Source organism: Amblyomma americanum, chromosome 5, assembly GCF_052857255.1.
Source record: "Amblyomma americanum isolate KBUSLIRL-KWMA chromosome 5, ASM5285725v1, whole genome shotgun sequence".
In the NCBI taxonomy this organism is placed as follows: domain Eukaryota; kingdom Metazoa; phylum Arthropoda; class Arachnida; order Ixodida; family Ixodidae; genus Amblyomma; species Amblyomma americanum.
The window spans coordinates 112,190,787-112,208,923 of NC_135501.1; the positions used below are offsets into that span (position 1 = coordinate 112,190,787).

The 18,137-nt window shown below is 47.5% G+C and overlaps 1 protein-coding gene across 1 annotated transcript in view; it reads left to right on the forward strand.

Moving 5' to 3' along the window:
- The first annotated feature begins 307 nt into the window (after positions 1–307).
- LOC144134125 (uncharacterized) overlaps positions 308–18,137 on the forward strand; it is a 36,603-nt gene continuing 18,773 nt past the window's right edge. The window contains exons 1-3 of the mRNA XM_077667102.1: positions 308–539; positions 1,941–3,058; positions 14,403–14,638. Coding sequence (XP_077523228.1) covers positions 308–539; positions 1,941–3,058; positions 14,403–14,638 — 1,586 coding nt within the window. The remainder of the gene's footprint in view (positions 540–1,940; positions 3,059–14,402; positions 14,639–18,137) is intronic.

An 18,137-nucleotide genomic window follows, 5' to 3' on the forward strand; every position in this document is an offset into this window, starting at 1 on the left:
CCATAGTGGGTACGTGCCATCTTTATTTTAGGCCAACCAACAAAATCACCTACTGCAGGTGTGTGCCACTCCACGAGAGGCCAACAACCACAATAATAACGGGAGCCTTAATTCTGTCGCGTTAAAAATGCAACTTAGCTTCGCTGCTCTCTGCCAATAATATTAGGAATGATGAAGAAACAGATGTTTCGCCTGGTATGCGCCCGTAGCGCTCTAAAAAGAAGAAGCCGAGCGAAGCGGCCAATCCCTCCATGTGGACATGTGCCATGTTTTAAGAGGAAGAAGAAGAAGAAGGCCGCCCTACGTCATGTCTGCACCATCGTCTAGGAGCAGCAAGAGGAGCGAGAGCCCTGCTTTCCCTGATGACACAGGGTCATCGTCGGCAACAGTGCTTTGCGCGGGGCCGCTGACATGCTCACTGCCGCCCAGGGTGCCAACTCCCATCGCCACGACCTTGCACAATGGCCCTCCTCTCGCACCTCAGGCTATTGTGGCGCCGCCACTGAGCCTAGAAGACAGGACTGCGAGTAACATAGGCTGTAAGTATTCACTTAATGGTCACCCACCGATTGCGGTACACTGAACTATGCTCTTTGGAGGTGACCTGCAGTCAAGCCAGCAGCTGATGCATGAGGATCTTGAACAGCTCTCGACACGGAATAGGTGGACAACCCAGCTGGAGAAAACTGGATGTTTGGCCGGCAGCCGACAAAATATTCCGATAAAAAGAATGCCGGCAGTGTTTTCTTGACTCACTGGTTCTGGACGCGTGGTACTGAGTGTCGCCGTCTGTGCGCTCAAGTACCCGTTGGTGTGGTTCGGTTGCTTTAGGTTTCTTTGGATGAGGTTAGATTGTCAGCTGCCGGTAGTTTTCAGGTGTTGGGTGCTGACGAGACTAGTGTGGCGTCTGTGAACGACAAAACCTGGATTAAAATTTGATGGCAGATTGCGTTAGGTTAGATTACCGGCTGCCTACAGCTTTCAGGTGTTCCCCTAAGTACAACTGGTTGACTTGCCTGTTATTGCCTTGTTTTTATGCAATTTATTTCAAGGAATAATTCGGAAAAAGTGCCCATTGATCAAATCAACGGATGCGATGCATCTACGCAGGGTGAAGTGGGTTACGCATCTGCGGGATGGATAGTTCACTCCCGTTGTCCGTTACACGCGGACGCTGGAATTTCGTAGTAGAAGTAAAACGGAAACCCGCCTGTGGCAAGAAACATCAATGTGAATTTTTTATTTCCGGTAGTGAGCCTAGGGCACGAATGGCACTGGGCAATATATTTTGATAGTGTGATTGGTGTCTCTAATGCCTGCCTAGAAGGCCCGCAGCGGTGGGCGAGTGGTTGAGCATCCGCCTCGCATGTGGGAGGTGTGGGGCTCGATCCCCAGTGCCGCCGGGTACCCACCGGTGATACAATGGATACAAGCTTTCCCCTGGCCTGATGCTGGGCTTATTTAAGGTTTAATGCTTGGGAAATAGGTCTTTGACCCCACCTTGAGAAGCCGAAAATACCTTGTGCCATGGCGATCTTTGGCCATAGATGCCCTTGCGCCATTAAAATTCGTAATCATCATCATCATCATCATCATCATCATCATCAGCCTGCCTAGAAGGAGATTAAATGTGCGTGGCGGGTAAATCAGAGGTTCCTTGGCACATTCCGGACAGCGAGAGCATATCGTTCTTCCTCAGCATGTTCAGACGCCGTTGCCATCATACAATATGGCTTAGTGCCGCAGCAGGGGTGTTGTTCTTGCTATATGACGCCGTTGGCTTGAGCTTCTCCGCATTATGTATATCGAGGTTGCGGTGAAAGGTCCTTCATTGCCTGATATAAACTGAGCGTGGTGTTTTTTGTATATCTGACGCATTTATTACTTGAAGTATGCGCAAACCGAATACAGAAGCCTTAAGTGTAAATTACGTTTCTTAGGTACAGACCAGCCGGATTTCGCCTCGGCCAATGAACAACACGGGAGCCAGACTATACCAGGTGTACTTCACGCGACCAGCGAGAGCTACGCCTTCGTAGACGACGATGACCGGCCAAGCCGCCGGAAAGGGGTTGCGCCATCTTCGATCTATAAAGGCGCGAGGTGTCGGGAGAACCAGAGCGGACAACAGTCGCATGCAGGCGCCGCATCTTATGACAACGCGGAGCGGGTGAGTATGCTGCCCGGTCAGCGGGCCAGCGTTGAACACCCCAACGCTCCTAGAGGTGCGGAGTCGACATCCAAGCCGGCTTCTGCAGTAGCGGCGTCTGCCCTGTCAACGTTGACGCGGCAGCCCACGCAGATCGACGAAGCGTCCGCTCCGACCGCACGAAGACTCATCTTTACTATGAGCAAAGGCCTCTTCTCGACCCAGCTCATCCCACAATTTGTCTGCGAAGCCGTCAGACCAACCCCCCCACCACCTGCTGTGAAACAAGGCGACCCAAAAGCGAAATTGCCTTTGGAGCTGCAAGCTGATCTGCCTGTTGCAGCCCAGAAGGAGGAGATGCTGTGCTCCAATGACACTAGTCGGCGATACCATGATGACCGCGTACATGCCGTGCGGGCCTGTCGTGTACAGGACGGTGAGTCCACATCCTCGGAATGTCAAGACCGCAGCTCGTCGCCTGCAAAGCGCTCGCAGGTAAATAGCAGGCGTCCACCGCCAGAAGCCAGGCCTTTGTCGGTGGAATCCGCACGTGCGCTGGCAGACGACAAACTCCCGTCAGTAAATGCTGAACGTGCATCGCTAGATTCCAGTCATCCCTTAATACCAGCCGGTGAGCCGCGCGCCCAGCAATCCGGTTCGAAGGCACCAGAACGAAGCGTTCTGGCCACGTCCAAGAAAGCAGCGACCGCGGGCGCCGGTAAGAGCTCAAAGAGGCCGTCGACCGTAGAAGGACCGCCTCCTCCACCACCGAATGCAGATGCGATCGCTGCGTCGACCAGAGCAGCCGCATCTGCCAAGGCTGGCATGAAGAGAAGAGGAAGCATTCTTCCTACACCCATCGCTCAGCCGCACCCTACACGCAAGCCCAGCTGGTGGTCCGCCTTCGCGGTAAGTTGCAAGCCTTAAAACTTAGCGCTGCTGAGGTGCGCTACTGTGAGCTTATATTTTAAGGGAGTAATTAATCATTCGAATCTACCGGAGCACAGTCATATACGGCTACAAAATTAGTGCGGCATTCACATGAACCACTAAACTGAAAAAATTTCAATGTTTCTTCCACCATGAGGACAGACTTCTACTACATGATTTGTGTTAAAGCTTTATAGATTTCCTTCGTAGCATGCGCTTGGATGGATGGATATGAAAAAGTACTATTTTATTTGTATTGCTCAGCACTGTGGGACTCCACCTGCTTGTGTGGCTCGGTAACTGGCGTCCGATATCTGATCCTAAGCTCGTGCGTTCGATCCCGTTCGGTCCCGTCGCGGCGGCCGCATTTCTATTCAGGCAAAGTACGAAAATGCCTGTGTGTCGTGTGACGTATGCGCGGGTTAGAAAACCTCAGACTGTCTAAATTTACCTGGAGCCCTCCACTAAGGCGTCCGTCTTAAGCAATGTGTCGGTTCGGGACGTTAAAAGCTGGAGCACAGAAAACAACGGCATTCGCCAAACACATCGTAATATTAACGACTTCTAGCTGGCTTTTAGGTCAGGAAGAAGTCAAGTGCGAGAAAATATATAAAAGCGCTATGACAGGACGACAAAAGAATGAAGGACTGCAGGGCTCGCGCCCCTGCTTTCAGTTTGGCAGGTAAATCGGTTAACAAGTGTGTGGTGGGCGGGTAGTCAGGCAGGCCGGCAGGCATGCATGCAGGTGTGTAGGTGGATGGATGGATGGATGGATGGATGGATGGATGGATGGATGGATGGATGGATGGATGGATAATCTCACATTATGAATTGATATATAGGTTGATGGATTTATGCACTGGTTAAAAGTCGTTTAAATTAAGAACTCAGAATAATTAAGATTCAGAATTATTGAACGGCTGCAAGAGAGGCGGTGCAGGGTTGTGTGGCCTCCTCTGGAGGCCTCGCATGTGGAGCTTCACAGTGAGATAATTTTTTTCCGCTGCGGTATTAGGCCAAATTCAGTTCTAGAAAGTGCCCGTCGTTAGACGATGCTTGCCGTGCACAGACGGACAGACGGACGGACGGACTTACAGACAGACATACATACATACATACATACAGACGGACGGACGGACGGACGGACGGACAGACAGACAGACAGACAGACAGACAGACAGACAGACAGACAGACAGACAGACAGACAGACAGACAGACAGACAGACAGACAGACAGACAGACAGACAGACAGACAGACAGACAGACAGACAGACAGACAGACAGACGGACGGACGGACGGACGGACGGACGGACGGACGGACGGACGGACGGATGGACCAGATGGTTTCTTTGTATGAACCATTGATTTGTCACTGAATGTAGTCGTCAACCTTGCGCACTGGCGTGGCCCCTCACAGAGCCCCTTCTTGCTGGTGGCTGCGGTCGCTGTCTCTCCGACTGGTGGACACGGGGAACCGGCGGGTGCCTCCCGTCCACGGCGCCCCTCCGTTGCGGTCGGCGAGAACCAACGGTCACCAGGTCGCACCACCCCGCGGATGATAGGATCCCCGGACATGACCGAAGAGTTGGGGGAGTACAGCGCTGCGGCGGATGCTGGTATGTTGCAGTGGACCCCAACCCGCTGCTGCGTGTCCAGAGGCGCTCCGCCCTAACACGATTTGTGGACAGTAGCGGTGAAGATAAGGTGCAGCAGAAAACAGAAGTGGCGGGAGAAATAATGCAAGTTTAATAGTTTTCATCCAGATCAATTATGATGCAGAACAAAGACCTCTATGATTGATCCCAATCCAGCAATATTGATGTTAAGCTTTGCACTGATTGTTTGTTCATGCTCGAAAGCGGCCATTATGCAGCTAGGACCGAGATACGACGAAGTTTATCTGTAATGATTGTAGCCAGACACAACTGCTTCCATATCGTTCGAGGTTTTGCGTAGCGTCTTTTGGTGCCTTGTCTCGAACGTTCTTTATTAGCTGTAAATCTAGCGCGGCCGAAAACAGCAAGAAATTCGTTCTTCGAGGACCCGCGAGCACGTCGCGACAGGCGCGAATTTGGCCTGCCTACAGGTATACTAGAGGCCAACTGCTCATACGCGGCACAGCGCTGTGGCTGGATAAGCGCATGCGCAGAACGCCCTGCACGCCATCTGTCGTGGACGACGTGGGTTCGCGAAGCAGCGCAGCCTCCTCATCGATGAGAGGAGGGTCTGGTCGGGCCGGCGGCGGCTGGCTAGCTCGGCGCGAAACAGATGGTTCTCTTCCGCGCGGGAAGGCGCTGGTTGTCGCCGCTGCGCCGATGGAATGTACAAGGTAGCGCTTTGGCCAACGTGATCTCGCTGCACCGCGCACGCGCGCAAGGTCGGAATATAAACGCGCTTTTGCATGTCAAGGAGGCCAACAGCCATTGTACCTTGGGAAGCATAGGGGAATCTTCCATCTTTTTATTTGTGTGTTAATCAATGTGCAATTTCTTTGCAATCTTTCCCCGAACAGATATATTTTATAAAAAAAAATAAAAAAATTAACGACATGCTGCGGTGAGATTCGATTCATGGTGCTTCGAATTTCGCATACGGTGTGCTACCAGCTGAGCAATGACGACGGGTGTACAATTTTTTGATTTCTAGTATACTTATGTTGCGTGTGGCCTAACCTTGAGGATGTTCAGCAGCGATACCCTCGCCCATTGCGGCGGACGCAGAACGTCCTGTCTTACTACAACTGCGATGTGTAACGTGATTGGGGCGACCTTGAGTTGTGCGCGAATCTTTTTAAGCTGCCGGTGGTATCAACAGTCAGAACCGAGGTCCTCGTTCAAGTTATAAGGAAAAGAAGGGTTTGGAAATGAGGGCCTCGTTAAAGTACACATATGGCGGATGGTAACAGCGATTGAGCCTAGGAAAGCATGGGGGTGTGTTCATTGGGTGCGTAATTGCGAAATTATAATATATTTCATATTTTGCCTGAATGATAGTTGAATAAAAACGACAGAAAACTGCATGTTGCTGGTGGAATCCGAATCAAGAACCTCCGGATTACAATGCTTTGTTACCCTAATACACCACGGCTTAAACGTTTGCAGTGCAGCTCATGCCCCGATTCATTTCCACCTCTTTATTTTCGCCTGGATATCACTTAGGGAAGGTATAGTGGCCGCTAATCCGGATCAAGTGAGGGAAATAACTACAAGGATAAAAATGGGGTCGAGGGCATATGGCGTGTTCTCTAAGATCATGAACGGCATTTTACCAATATCTCTTAAGAGAAATGTATACAACAGCTGTATCTGTGGAGGATAACGAAAAGGGTTCAGCTTATATTAAGGACAACGTAGACCTACGGAAAGGAAAATGTTAGGTGTAACGCTATGAGACCGAAAGCGGGCAGAGTGGGTGAGGGAACAAAGGCGGGTTAACAACATCCTAGTCGAAATCAAAAGGATTAAATGGGCTTAGGCGTGGCCTGTAATGCGAAGGTAAGATAACCGCTTGTCCTTAAGCGTAGCGGAGTGGATTCCAAGAGAAGGCAAGCATAGCAGCTGAACGGCAAGCGTAGGAGTCGTATGATTTCTCGTTGCACGTAGGTTACATGTGGTAGTCAATTTGGAAGCAAGCTTGCGACATGGGTTCGAACCGACAACACATGTACCTTCAGTTGTCTGTCTTTCCAGATTACCTCTTCCTTTAAGGCCCGGTTCAGGTGTCAACCGAGATGTGACACAGTTACTGCGTCATTTCCGTTCCTCAAAAACCAATTCACGTATAAAAATTGTGATGCAATCGTTTTTCGTACACTGTTCTGGGTGGTGTCATACGCGCGCGTGTGTGTGGGAGATTTGTATGTTTGTGAATGCAGCCAGGGGCACTAATGCTTTCGCATTCCCACACGTAACCTGTCTTAAGTGTCTCTGGCAAATTTTTCTCTAATTTAATTGTGATTAATGCGAACTTTTGTCTTGTTCGCCACTCTACACTGTTAACAAGTGAACGCCCAAATGGGAGTAAATGGCTTGCCCTCCAGCGCACACCCAGATGGAGGTTTTATTTACTCTATATAAATGGAGTATTTTGTTTACTCTTTTATACAAGGGAGGCATTTAGGAGTACAAGGGAGTAATTTTTTTACTACCTACAGAAATGGAGCCCAAAAATTACGCCATGTTTATTTTTCCTCACTAAGGCTCATTCTTACAGCAGTGCCAGGAGTGGGAACGGGCAGTAGCTGCGGGGGCCGCCGGCAGTCCAACTTGGGAAACTGCGCTGCCCTAATTGAACCCACGTCACTTGTTCTTTTCGCCGTCTGCAAGCCCTGCGGAGGCGGCAGGTGGCGTCTGCTTGTCATCTGCTTTTGCTGTACGAGCTCATTTGGCTGGCTATGTTCGTAGATATAGGGATATAGCATTAGAATCAATAGTTGAAATCTGAAAAGAGTCGTGGGGTAGTTTTCACTGTCTGCATCATGCACGCTGTATTTGAGTAAAAACCAGAGCAGAATAAGTTGAACATGAAAACACCGCTGGAGATTGTTTGGCATGACTGTGTTAGCTTTCATATTCACTTCTTTGAGGCTCGGCATTTGAATATGACTGAGGTAACAATATAGCCTCATCAGCTTATTCAAGAGCTCAGCGTTGAAACTAAACAGTTCCATGTTCATGCAACGCATTATAATTTGCTGCAACACACCGCGAGACCCACAATGAAAAAGCTGTGAGAATTAGGCCTAAGCGGGGGCTGTAACGGGATGGTGACACTAACAAAAGAAGGTCAGATATGGTTAGAGCACTGGAGGATTCTCAAGGAGGAGTTAAATTATGTAGTCGAGGGTTCGACGGCATACCGTCTGGTCAGGAATCATGGCTTGATGAGGTTCACTGGTCACTGACCAAGGTCAACAAAATAATGACTGAGATGAATCAGATATAGTGATGACGGAAAAGACTGTATCAGCCCGCCGAAATCTAGAGTCATTAATCATCCAGACTACGCCCAACATAATAAATAAGAATGACGGCACAGTGCACCCTATCTACGCGAAATGCCTCAGAACGATAGTAACCGCTACAAAAAATCCCGGGACGTCCAGCTGGTTGCTCATTGTGAACAAGGGAGTCGTAGCGCTCCCGAAACGTAATTATTTGTTGACCTTGGTCAGTGACCAGTGAACCTCATCAAGTTAAATTATGTAGCTTACTGCAATGAAAAACGGCGACAAGCCGATATCTTGTACCGCGGCAAGCGCCCGTGAAGGAGCAGAAGTGAGCAGAGATCCAGCGACGATGGTAACCAGGGGGTCGTCGCTCACCGCAATTATCAGACGACTGACCAGAAGCAGACGAGATGCTAGGTGGCGGGGCGGACGGCGCAAAATGGTGTTTTTTTACTCCATTTTGGGACTTGGGGCGCATATAGGCCAAGAAACTCTATTTAAAATGGGAGTTATAAGGAGGTGAATCCTCCTTTATACCCCATTATTTAGTGCAAGGAGTAAAATAGGTTATTTAGCACATCTTTACTTCATATTGACAGAGTAAATGTTCCGCGTATAGGGTATAAATGGTGGCGCCAACCAATTAAATTCCCATTTGGGTTTATTCTTGTTTACAGTGTAAAGAAGAAAACACAGAGCAGTAAATTTAGTGTTGATACTCCGTGTAGACGGCCGTTTGGTTGCCGGAAGTTACCAGACGCTTGCGAATACCAGCAGAGCACACATTAGTCGAGTACGGCAGTCTCTGTGCTGAACACGGTGCTCGACAGGCAAAACAACTCGTTACTGAAACCTATGAGAAACCCCGCTTCACCAGAGGCATCTTTCTGATTTGGTCCCGCAGAGGAGATGTGTGAAATTTAACGGTGGCTTCTGTTAGCGTCACCTGCGGTGACTGGCTCAATGGATTTTCCGTTCATCTGCTGATGCCAAGGTCCTGAGTTCGATTCCGACCACGGCGATCGCATTTAGATGCAGACAGAATGTAAAAACGTTTGTGTGGAGAGTGATGTCAGTACACGTGTGGTCTAAGTTAATGCAAAACGCTCTACTGTGTCGTCCCGCAGAACCGCATGTGTTGGTTCATGGCGTTAAAGGACACAGATCACTTACTCCATTTTCCTGTTATTTTTTCACGGATAACGCTTGTACAACGGCCCCCCGAAAAAGGTGTCCCCTCTGTCTTACCTCTTTTCTGGAACAGAACTGGAAAAGAACAGTTGTCACAGAGCGAAAAAAAAGAATATGCGGGTCTTCCAAATAAAATCGCGCGTTCGTTGTTAAAGAAGCGTGAGGGGCTCGCATAAGTTTCTTTTGAGGCATACTAAGGTGACCTACCTCTAATTAAGTGCCATTCCAGCTGAAATATGCGGAACAGTGGTTTTAGGTGAAGATCAGAAGGAACCAGTCATGTCTAGGTGGAATCTTTTAGGGTGTAGACTTCTAGTTTGTGTTTTCGTTTTATCTCCCCTTTTTAGTTAACGGCAAAGTATAGTGGCTGAATACCTTATTTTCTAGGTTATATGGGTTGTGTTGCTGCCGTAAGATTGAGATGTCCAACCAAAGACACAGCAAGCCATTCTTTTTTCTACGATTTCATTTTTATTTTGTTATCATCATCTCTGCGCTAATGTGCCCTGCAAAACAAAGGCTTTTCTTATTGATCTCCAAGCAGCCCAGTCCTGCGGTGGCTGCAACCCCCCTGTCCCCTTACAGATTCTCTTTATGCCTGGTTACACAACACTGGGGTGAGCAAGCATGTGTTGCAGCTGGTCTGCTTTCCTTCTCTCATTTCCCCCTTTTTCATTCTTATCTCACAAAGTCATTCCTTTCTCACGGTGCGGGTCATGTGTTTACTCTAACCAATTCTTATTACCCAGGCCCGTACCACAACAGACGAACGGCTACATATTCTCAAAGATGCATTCGTACACGCCTATTTCCTCCTTATGATTTCTTCTGGGAAATCACTTACTAGGACCTTAATCGTAACCCACGTTGTTGTTCTACTATATCTTAACGTTACCCCCTCCTTTTTGCTGTTCCGAATCGCAATGGATGCTTAATTTACACAATCGAGGCACACACTATTCCGGAGCTCTCCACCATGGCGTCATTTATAAACCGCGCCTCGTCTCGACACATTGGGTGGACACATGCACAGTGCCCTGTAGGAAGTGGTTAAGGAAAGGGTGAAAGGGGCGGAGGTTTAAAAAAGAAGGAAACATTCATGCTGGCTCTCGGCAAATTTCGCAAATTAGGAAGAGTAGTGAATTTTTTTTTTTGAACAATGCACAAATGGCGCACTGTTTCTAATGCAGTGCGCGTAATTGGTGTGTACCTGACAAAGCTGCTGCCAGACTGTTAGGCAGGAAAATGTTTTTTTGAAAAACTTCTTGATTATATCTCCGGCAACAATTGTATCTGCGGCAAGGGCTGGTACATACTTGAAAAAAAAAGGAAAAGGGAAAAGGAAAAAGAAGACGGGACAAGCATTTGCCCCGTCTTCTTCATTCTTCTCCCTCTTCCTGCGCTGTTTTCTGTTCAAGGTTGCTTTAAGCCACGCCAAAATCACGGTATGCAGATGGTCTCCGTTCTTATCTCCTCCCTGCGAAATTCAAATCCTCCAATTCTTGCTGAGAAACAGAATTCCACAGCGAACCAGCCACCGCGGTGCGTCCATTGCGCGCAAATAACTGAGGTGCGTGCATTCCCGCAGGCATTGGATGGTGGACGGGTTCAACAACCGCGGCGCCGTTAGCCGCCACCGGGAGGACTCGCCCGCAACAGAGTATGGCGGTCGAGGACTACGGGCATGGTACCCGACTGCGGCGCAGCAGCTTGTATTCCTCAACGGTGAGTGCTACGCTTTAAAGGCTCATAGAATAAATTTAAGTTTTGGCGCCATATATACTAGCTAATTACCGCGTTCTAATGGGAAATACGGTTTCTGAGTAATAACTGAGCTTTTAAAACTTAGAAAAGCTGAAAATCTATAATGGCGGTTACAACTGCTTGGCGCGAATGTTTTAGTGTTAGCTGTGTGGTGAGAGAAAATAATGTATTACATCGAAAGCTGTTACACTTTCCTTTAGCCATATTATCCTGCATTCTGCGATGAAATTTATAACAGAAGCCGTAAGACCTATGAAATCTTAGTAAATTAATTCTATCACCTATGAAAACTTATTGAATGCTCCGCATCTACATTTGTAAGCGTTCGCAGGAGGAGCATTGGGCCGAGGCCAAAGGTAAGGCGCGTGTGAACTCCAGAGTGTGGTGGCTACAGCTCCAAACCGCCGGAGAAAGACTGTAAGATCCTCGTGTACAGGCTCAACAAGCAGAAGCCTTGTGTTAAAGAGGCCAGGACCCTAAGGATCTTTCCCGCTAGGTGGAAGCCACCCGTGATAGACGCATAAGCCAGATCGGAGATTTTTGCAGAAGCAAAACTCGTGGAATCGTTTACAAAAAAGCGTAATGGGAAACCAACTAGTGCTGATCTATTGCATTACCTCGAATGTGCTATCCCCATTTAAATATTTTTTTTTTCCGCCAGAGGCCGCAATAAACGTCGGATATTACTCCACACTTGTTAGGGGCCCGTACGAAATGCGATTTGGAAGAGAAGGCCTGCAATATGTGGTGTGTCAACGTGACTGTCGCATCGTATTGTCCGTCGTCATAACTGGGAAAGTGGAGCAATTGCAACGCTTGCATTCGGAATCCTTGGCCCGGCACGTTAGACTCCAGACCTAGCCCCGAGTGATCATTTCACTTTGAACGGACGAAATTCGAGAAGTGTGAAGCTCTGCCGGGAGATGAGGTACAATGGGTGCGACAGCCGCCCACAGCTCTCCACACCAAAGGGGTCGTGGAGCTGACAGATCCATGGAAGCGGTTTGCGTAGCCGCTCAGAGGAAATCATTTTCTTTTATCATAGTTCGGTGTCTCTAGTTTCGTATATTTCCTACTTACACTCAAAAGTCTAGGTCAACCTTGAAAAACCTTTGCATTGTTTTTGTCAAAAGTTTTAGGCGAAGCGGTTTGCTTCTGTCCGGTGGAGAGCAGCTTCCGTAGTATCCGTGGAATTGCTTACACAGTTTAGGACGAGGACTCTCTTCACTTTCGAGAGATTTGTAACGCTGGCGACGCGTAACGAACCATGCAGCATGTTTCTAGAACCAAACCTCTTGGACTGCTTTATTTTTACAAATGCTGTACATTCCGTCTTGGAGCGTTCGGGGTGGCGCCCTGCTTTCTCGTTAAAGGTGTTAAAGGGACACGGAGGACGACTACATATAATTCTTGTTAGCAAAAATCGATCGTTTTCCACACTGTGGTTATGCCGATTTTTGGGCCGCAGCAGATGACTCATTTCTTGGAGCCGACCTGGATTAAAAAATTTTCCGCCACTGGATTTAATAACTTCTTACGTCCAAATTCAAACGAACTCAGTGATAGCCGTTTGGAGCTGAGTGGGAGTGCAGCATAGCCTCAGTTATCCGTGGTTAAAACACCGTACGTACCGAAGTTACGTGGCTACAACGGCAGGTGGTGGCGACACCTGTATTTAATTTTGTGAACTTTTCTAGCTTGTCATTACAACGGCGGAATGTATCGATGGAAAACAACGTAAATTTATCCTCAATGCACATTTAAGCACTCTGTACCTGACATGAAGCGCGAAAAAGAACTTGCACTTCTGCGGACTGTGCGGCGCAAATGTGCTTTTATGCAAGTTGTAACATCATACACTAGGAACCCGCTTGTCTCTGTCGACTGCGTACAGCCTCACATTAAGCCTTGCAAATAGGGGTGTTCGAACATTCAAAACTTCGAATACGAAGCGAATATGCTTCATATTCGGTTCATATTCGTATTCGAGAAATGATATTCGTGAATTTCCGAACATTCGAAAATTCCCGAATACTCGGTAGCGATCGTATACTGCGCCGACTTTCATAAATCTGATTGTTGCAAAAGCGCAATATCTGGGCAAATTATCTGAATATAGAGTTTAAAGTTACAGGAAAACAATATAAAGGCCCTGTTCTCTTTCTTCTCCATCGTTTATCGCGTGTACCGATCGCATTCCGATGCTGCTTGGCTTGACCTTGTGCGCAATTCCGCAAGTGGGCTTTCCCACATATCACACGTGCTGCGAACAACATGGGTGATGACCAGCTTCTAACAATTGCAACGCGAAAGCGCGTTTATTTTTTATCCTTCCGTAATATGTTATCTAATTAATGCCCACACCCATGGCATTCGTTTTGTGACCTTAACTCTCTGAGCGTGGCCACCGCCATCTTATTTTGGTCAACTACGCTATGCGGGAAAGCCTAGTTGCGCAATTTCGCGTGAGGCTCCCTAAGGGGCGAGTCGAGATGTCGCAACAGGGCTAGCGATCCTGTAAAAATCCTGCGTATTGCATGGTACACTGTAACCCATGCGCCTCTTAAGTGGGCCTAACGGCAGGCGTGACAACGTTCGGGGGGCCCCTGTCACTAGGTCAAAAAATAAACCTGTCCGCGTAGTTTTAGTTTCTGAGCTTGGCCACTCGCCTGTTGGAATGGCAACTGTTGGCCCGCGCATTCGCCAGTAGTTCGATCTCAGCACCGTGCCTCTTTGAGATGCTGACTGATGCGTCGCTGGTCAATTTTTTTTTCTTTTTAGAAGCAGTCTCGCCATTACGACGTCAATGCGCGTCTCCATCTCGCTTACGTTCGCGATGTCTTCCAGCACGCCGAAACTGTGCTCGTCACGGGATTACAGGTGTTTTCACGATACAGCCGCTTCATAAGACTACCGCATTTTCGGTATTTTTTTTTTCGGGGGCGCGGGGCATTCTATAAATCGACCTTCAAATAACCTGGGCATTTCTGTCGGTTTTTTGAACTCCGAATTAATGAGGTTTTACTAGCCATCATGTTATTTTTGTTTCCAGTCTTGTCATATTATGGATTGCACTTTGCCTGACCACATTACAGGTTAAATACTGTTATGCAGTTCATTTAAGTAGTATACATTTTTGCGCACGGCTTTTTTTTTATACGATGCTCAGGGACTATAGTTTTGTTTATTTCAGTTGCAAAGGCAATACACTAGTTTGAAAAAAAAAATATCAGCACCAAATTTTGCTTGTTATCTTTTCTGAATTTATTTTTTGTGCTGACCAGATATTCGATATTCGATTCGATTATCGAAGCCATTTTTTCATCACATTCGTATTCGATTCGTATTCGAAAATTGCTATATTTGCACACCCCTAATTGCAACGCAAAGAAATGCACCAACTTTGCACCCTTCGCAGACCGTGGACGAGTTTTCCCGGCGCCGGCGCAAGATGTCCACCTTTTCGGACTTCCTCACCAGCTGCCTGGTCCTATTGGTCCTGGTCACGGTGGCCGGCGCGCTGCTCTTCTTCACCTTTCGTCTGGCCCAGATCTTGTACAGGCCCGTGCCGCAACCCAACATAGGCCGGCCGATTACCACTGAGAACGCTACCAAAACTGCAGCATCCTCAGCCACCACCATCGCCCCCACTGTGTAGGCACTCTAATGGGGCAATTCATTTTATCTTCGCCCCACCTGGTTACCAGTAGACGCAGCTGATAATTAGTTAATTTGGCTTTGTCATATCGCAGGCTGTCTAGCGTGTCTGGTAATCAGTAAAACGAGAATAAGGTGCTCAACTGTCATGTTAGTGATTCGCTTGCGCACATGGTCTCGTCACATGTCATGAAACGCACTGATTGACGGCTGTATCTTCTGTTACAAAAATCAACCTTTCCTTTGTTTTCAGTGCATTGGACTCAAAATCAACATGGCTTCCCAAATCAAAATCACCAAAATCAGCATGGCTTTCGCCGCGGACATTGCGCCGTCACGCTGCTATTAGAAATTATACATGACCTAGCTCAGGCTCTCAGCAACAAATCTCAAACTGATATGATCTTTCTTTATCTATCAAAAGCATTTGACAGGGTCTCTCGAGCAAAAATTGTTTTCAAACTTCCGTTCTCGTAAACGGGCCGATCACACGCTGGATAAGCAATTATCTTGCTGATCGGAGGCGGTTCGTACAGCTTAGCAACCATAATGCTGACAAAATTAGTGTGTTCCGGTTTTCCACACGGCGCTGTCTTAGCTCCGCTTCTGTTCTTACTATTCGTAAATGATATAAACAATGAAGTGACTTTAAAATCCGACTATTTGCAGACGACTGCGTGCCCTACCAAGAAGTCAAGGATGTTAATGACCAAATTAAGCTTAATAGTGCTCTGAACAAAATTGTCCAGATGGTGCGACACATGGCATATGTGTATTGACGCAGAAAAAAAAAAGTTTCAATGTGTGCTGTGAAAAAAAAAAAGAAACTAAATTTTTCATACTCTCTGAACAGGACCACACTACCTTGTGTCACTTCGCATCAATATCTAGGTGTTCTAATCTACTCTACTCTTACCTGGACAGTGCATGTGCGAAAGGTAACACAGCGATGCGGCAATTGTTATTTATAAAAAGAGCTTGGAGACAAGCCACAACGGAGACCAAACGCCTTACATGTGCGTCACACTTACCAGACCTACCTTAGAATATGCAAATATTGTATGATTCCCGCGCACAAAAGGCAATATCTACACACAGGAAATGGTCCAAAGGAAAGCTGTACGTTTTTTATTTAACCGCCACAACAGCTTCGACTCAGGCAGAGATCTTTTACAGCGCGCAGGTCTTAATACTCTGGCAAGTAGAGCAAAGCTGCAACGTTTGAAATTTCTTTATTTCTGCACATTTGATTCCAGCTAAATTTTTCAGTCTTGTTAGATATAAGACACACTCCCCAAACCAGACACACACACGCAAATATGATACAGGAATTTTCTTGCAATAATTACTCGTTCTTGCATTCTTATTTTCTGCAGTCCGTACGTGCATGGAACGCATTGCAACCGTGTGTCACCGCGCGGCGATAATTGCAAAAACATTATTGTGCTCACTGAAAGTACAGCTATTTCTTATACGCACTGTTGACCCTGTTTGTCCATGTGTGTACATTTTCTGTTAATGTCTTGATTTTTCAGCCAACTCCTATAGTGACCCCCGCGAGGCTGTCAGTATTCCAAATAAATGAATAAAACAAAAGGCGGTGTATAAGAAGACGGATCTCTTTACAGAAATATACACAATGTATACATAGCCATGTGGGTAGTAAGGCAGGCTTACACGCTGGTCCATGCGTGCTTTGAAGAAAAGGTACGAGTAGCAGAAGTAGGTGCTTCAGCTTCTGCGGGAGTTCCCGTGAAAGAAAGAAGAGCTGAGGAATTGCGCAGTAACTAAGAGGCGCTGACCTGCAGCTCCGACTCCGCGACCGATCCACAGCGTTCGGTGTGTCCTATACTTGCCGCGGTGGCTCAGCAATAAAGGAAAAAAAAGCCGCGATGGCTCAGTGGTTACGGCGCTCGTCTACTGAGCCGGAGTACCCGGGTTCGAACCCGACCGCGGCGGTAGCGTTCTGATGGAGGCGGAACGCGAAAGGCGCCCATGTGCACTGCGATGTCAGTGCACGTTAAATATCCACAGGTGGTCGAAATTATTCCGGAGCTCTCTACCTCGGCGCCTCTTTCTTTCCTCTTTCAGTTTCGCCCTCTTTCCTTACGGGGCGGTTGAGCTGAACACCGAGATGAGAGTTATTGCGCCTTTCATTTCCTGACAACCATTTTTTCTCTGTCCTATGCGTGGCAACAGAATACGGCGCCGCAGAAACGCACTACTTTAGTGGTCTAGCCCGGTGGAAGCGCGGACTTGGCAGAAAATATTAATGCGAAAACATTAGAAGACTCATCGACACGAAAACCCGGCGTCACACAAAAAGTGGAGGCTTTACTGAACTCGCGATTGGTCGAAACGGTGTCATGTCATCAAATGCGGGAAAATACTAAATATTAACGAGTAATGGTCAGTACTAGTACTTACAACTGCACCAGCTGCAAAGGAATAGAATATAATTGGATTATATTTAGAATGGGATTCGAATAGAAGTGCAATGCTTTCGCACTACTCGCACGTAATTTCCTTATGCGCCCCGATAATTTTTTTTTTCAAAGGGGCCTGTGACATTTCAGATATCATTTAGAGAAAAATCTTTACATTGCAAGGGCTCGTAACTGTCGGAGTCTACCCACACAAGTTGTTACCGAACGCGGAACGAAGGCAGGGGGTTTACACCTCCGGTGTTAAGTTTTCTTCGCAGCAGTCCCTCGATCCTTAGCTTCCTGGAGGGACACTCTGCGGGCCGTGTTGGCCATTGGCATGACGGCCCTGGTCTTGCCACTGTTATTAGAGCGAGAGCACTACTGCTGGGGAGGGGGGGGGGGGGCAACTTCTGATTTCGATGTGGATGAGACAATGAACTTAAATGCCTCACAAGGTCATACTGATCTTAACTGCGCTGTGGTATGACCTAAGCTGTGGTAGTCTGACACTGCAGCTTCGCTCTACTTTAGATGTATGTGTCTGGTTTGGCGCGTGTGTCTTAGATCTAACAAGACTGAAAAATTTAGCTGGAATGAATTGTGAAGAAGTAAATAAAGAAATTTCAAACACTGCAGCTTTGCTCTACTTGTATGAGTATGAAGATCTGCACACTGTAAATGTTCTGTGACCATTGGATACCTGAATTTGACATTTGACCTTAATCCTTGCCCTTGACATTTGCTTTCGGACAGTCGTCACCGCATTGACAATGACCTTCAATGTCTCACAAGGTCAAACCGAACTTAACTGCGGGGTGGCATGGCCCAAGCTATGGTAATATTACCACGCGATCATATGACTATGACCATTGGGTACATGACCATGACCTTTGACATTGAAATTAGATTTGAGACAATAGAGACCATGGTTAAGAGAGCTTTCGCTCGTATAGCTAGGTTCAAGCCACGCTGAACCCCAGCCATTTTTTTACCGAAACACCGGTCACGGAGCGAAGGTTTGCAGGAACCGATGTCACAGGTCCTGCTTCAGTCTGAAAACACTAACTAGG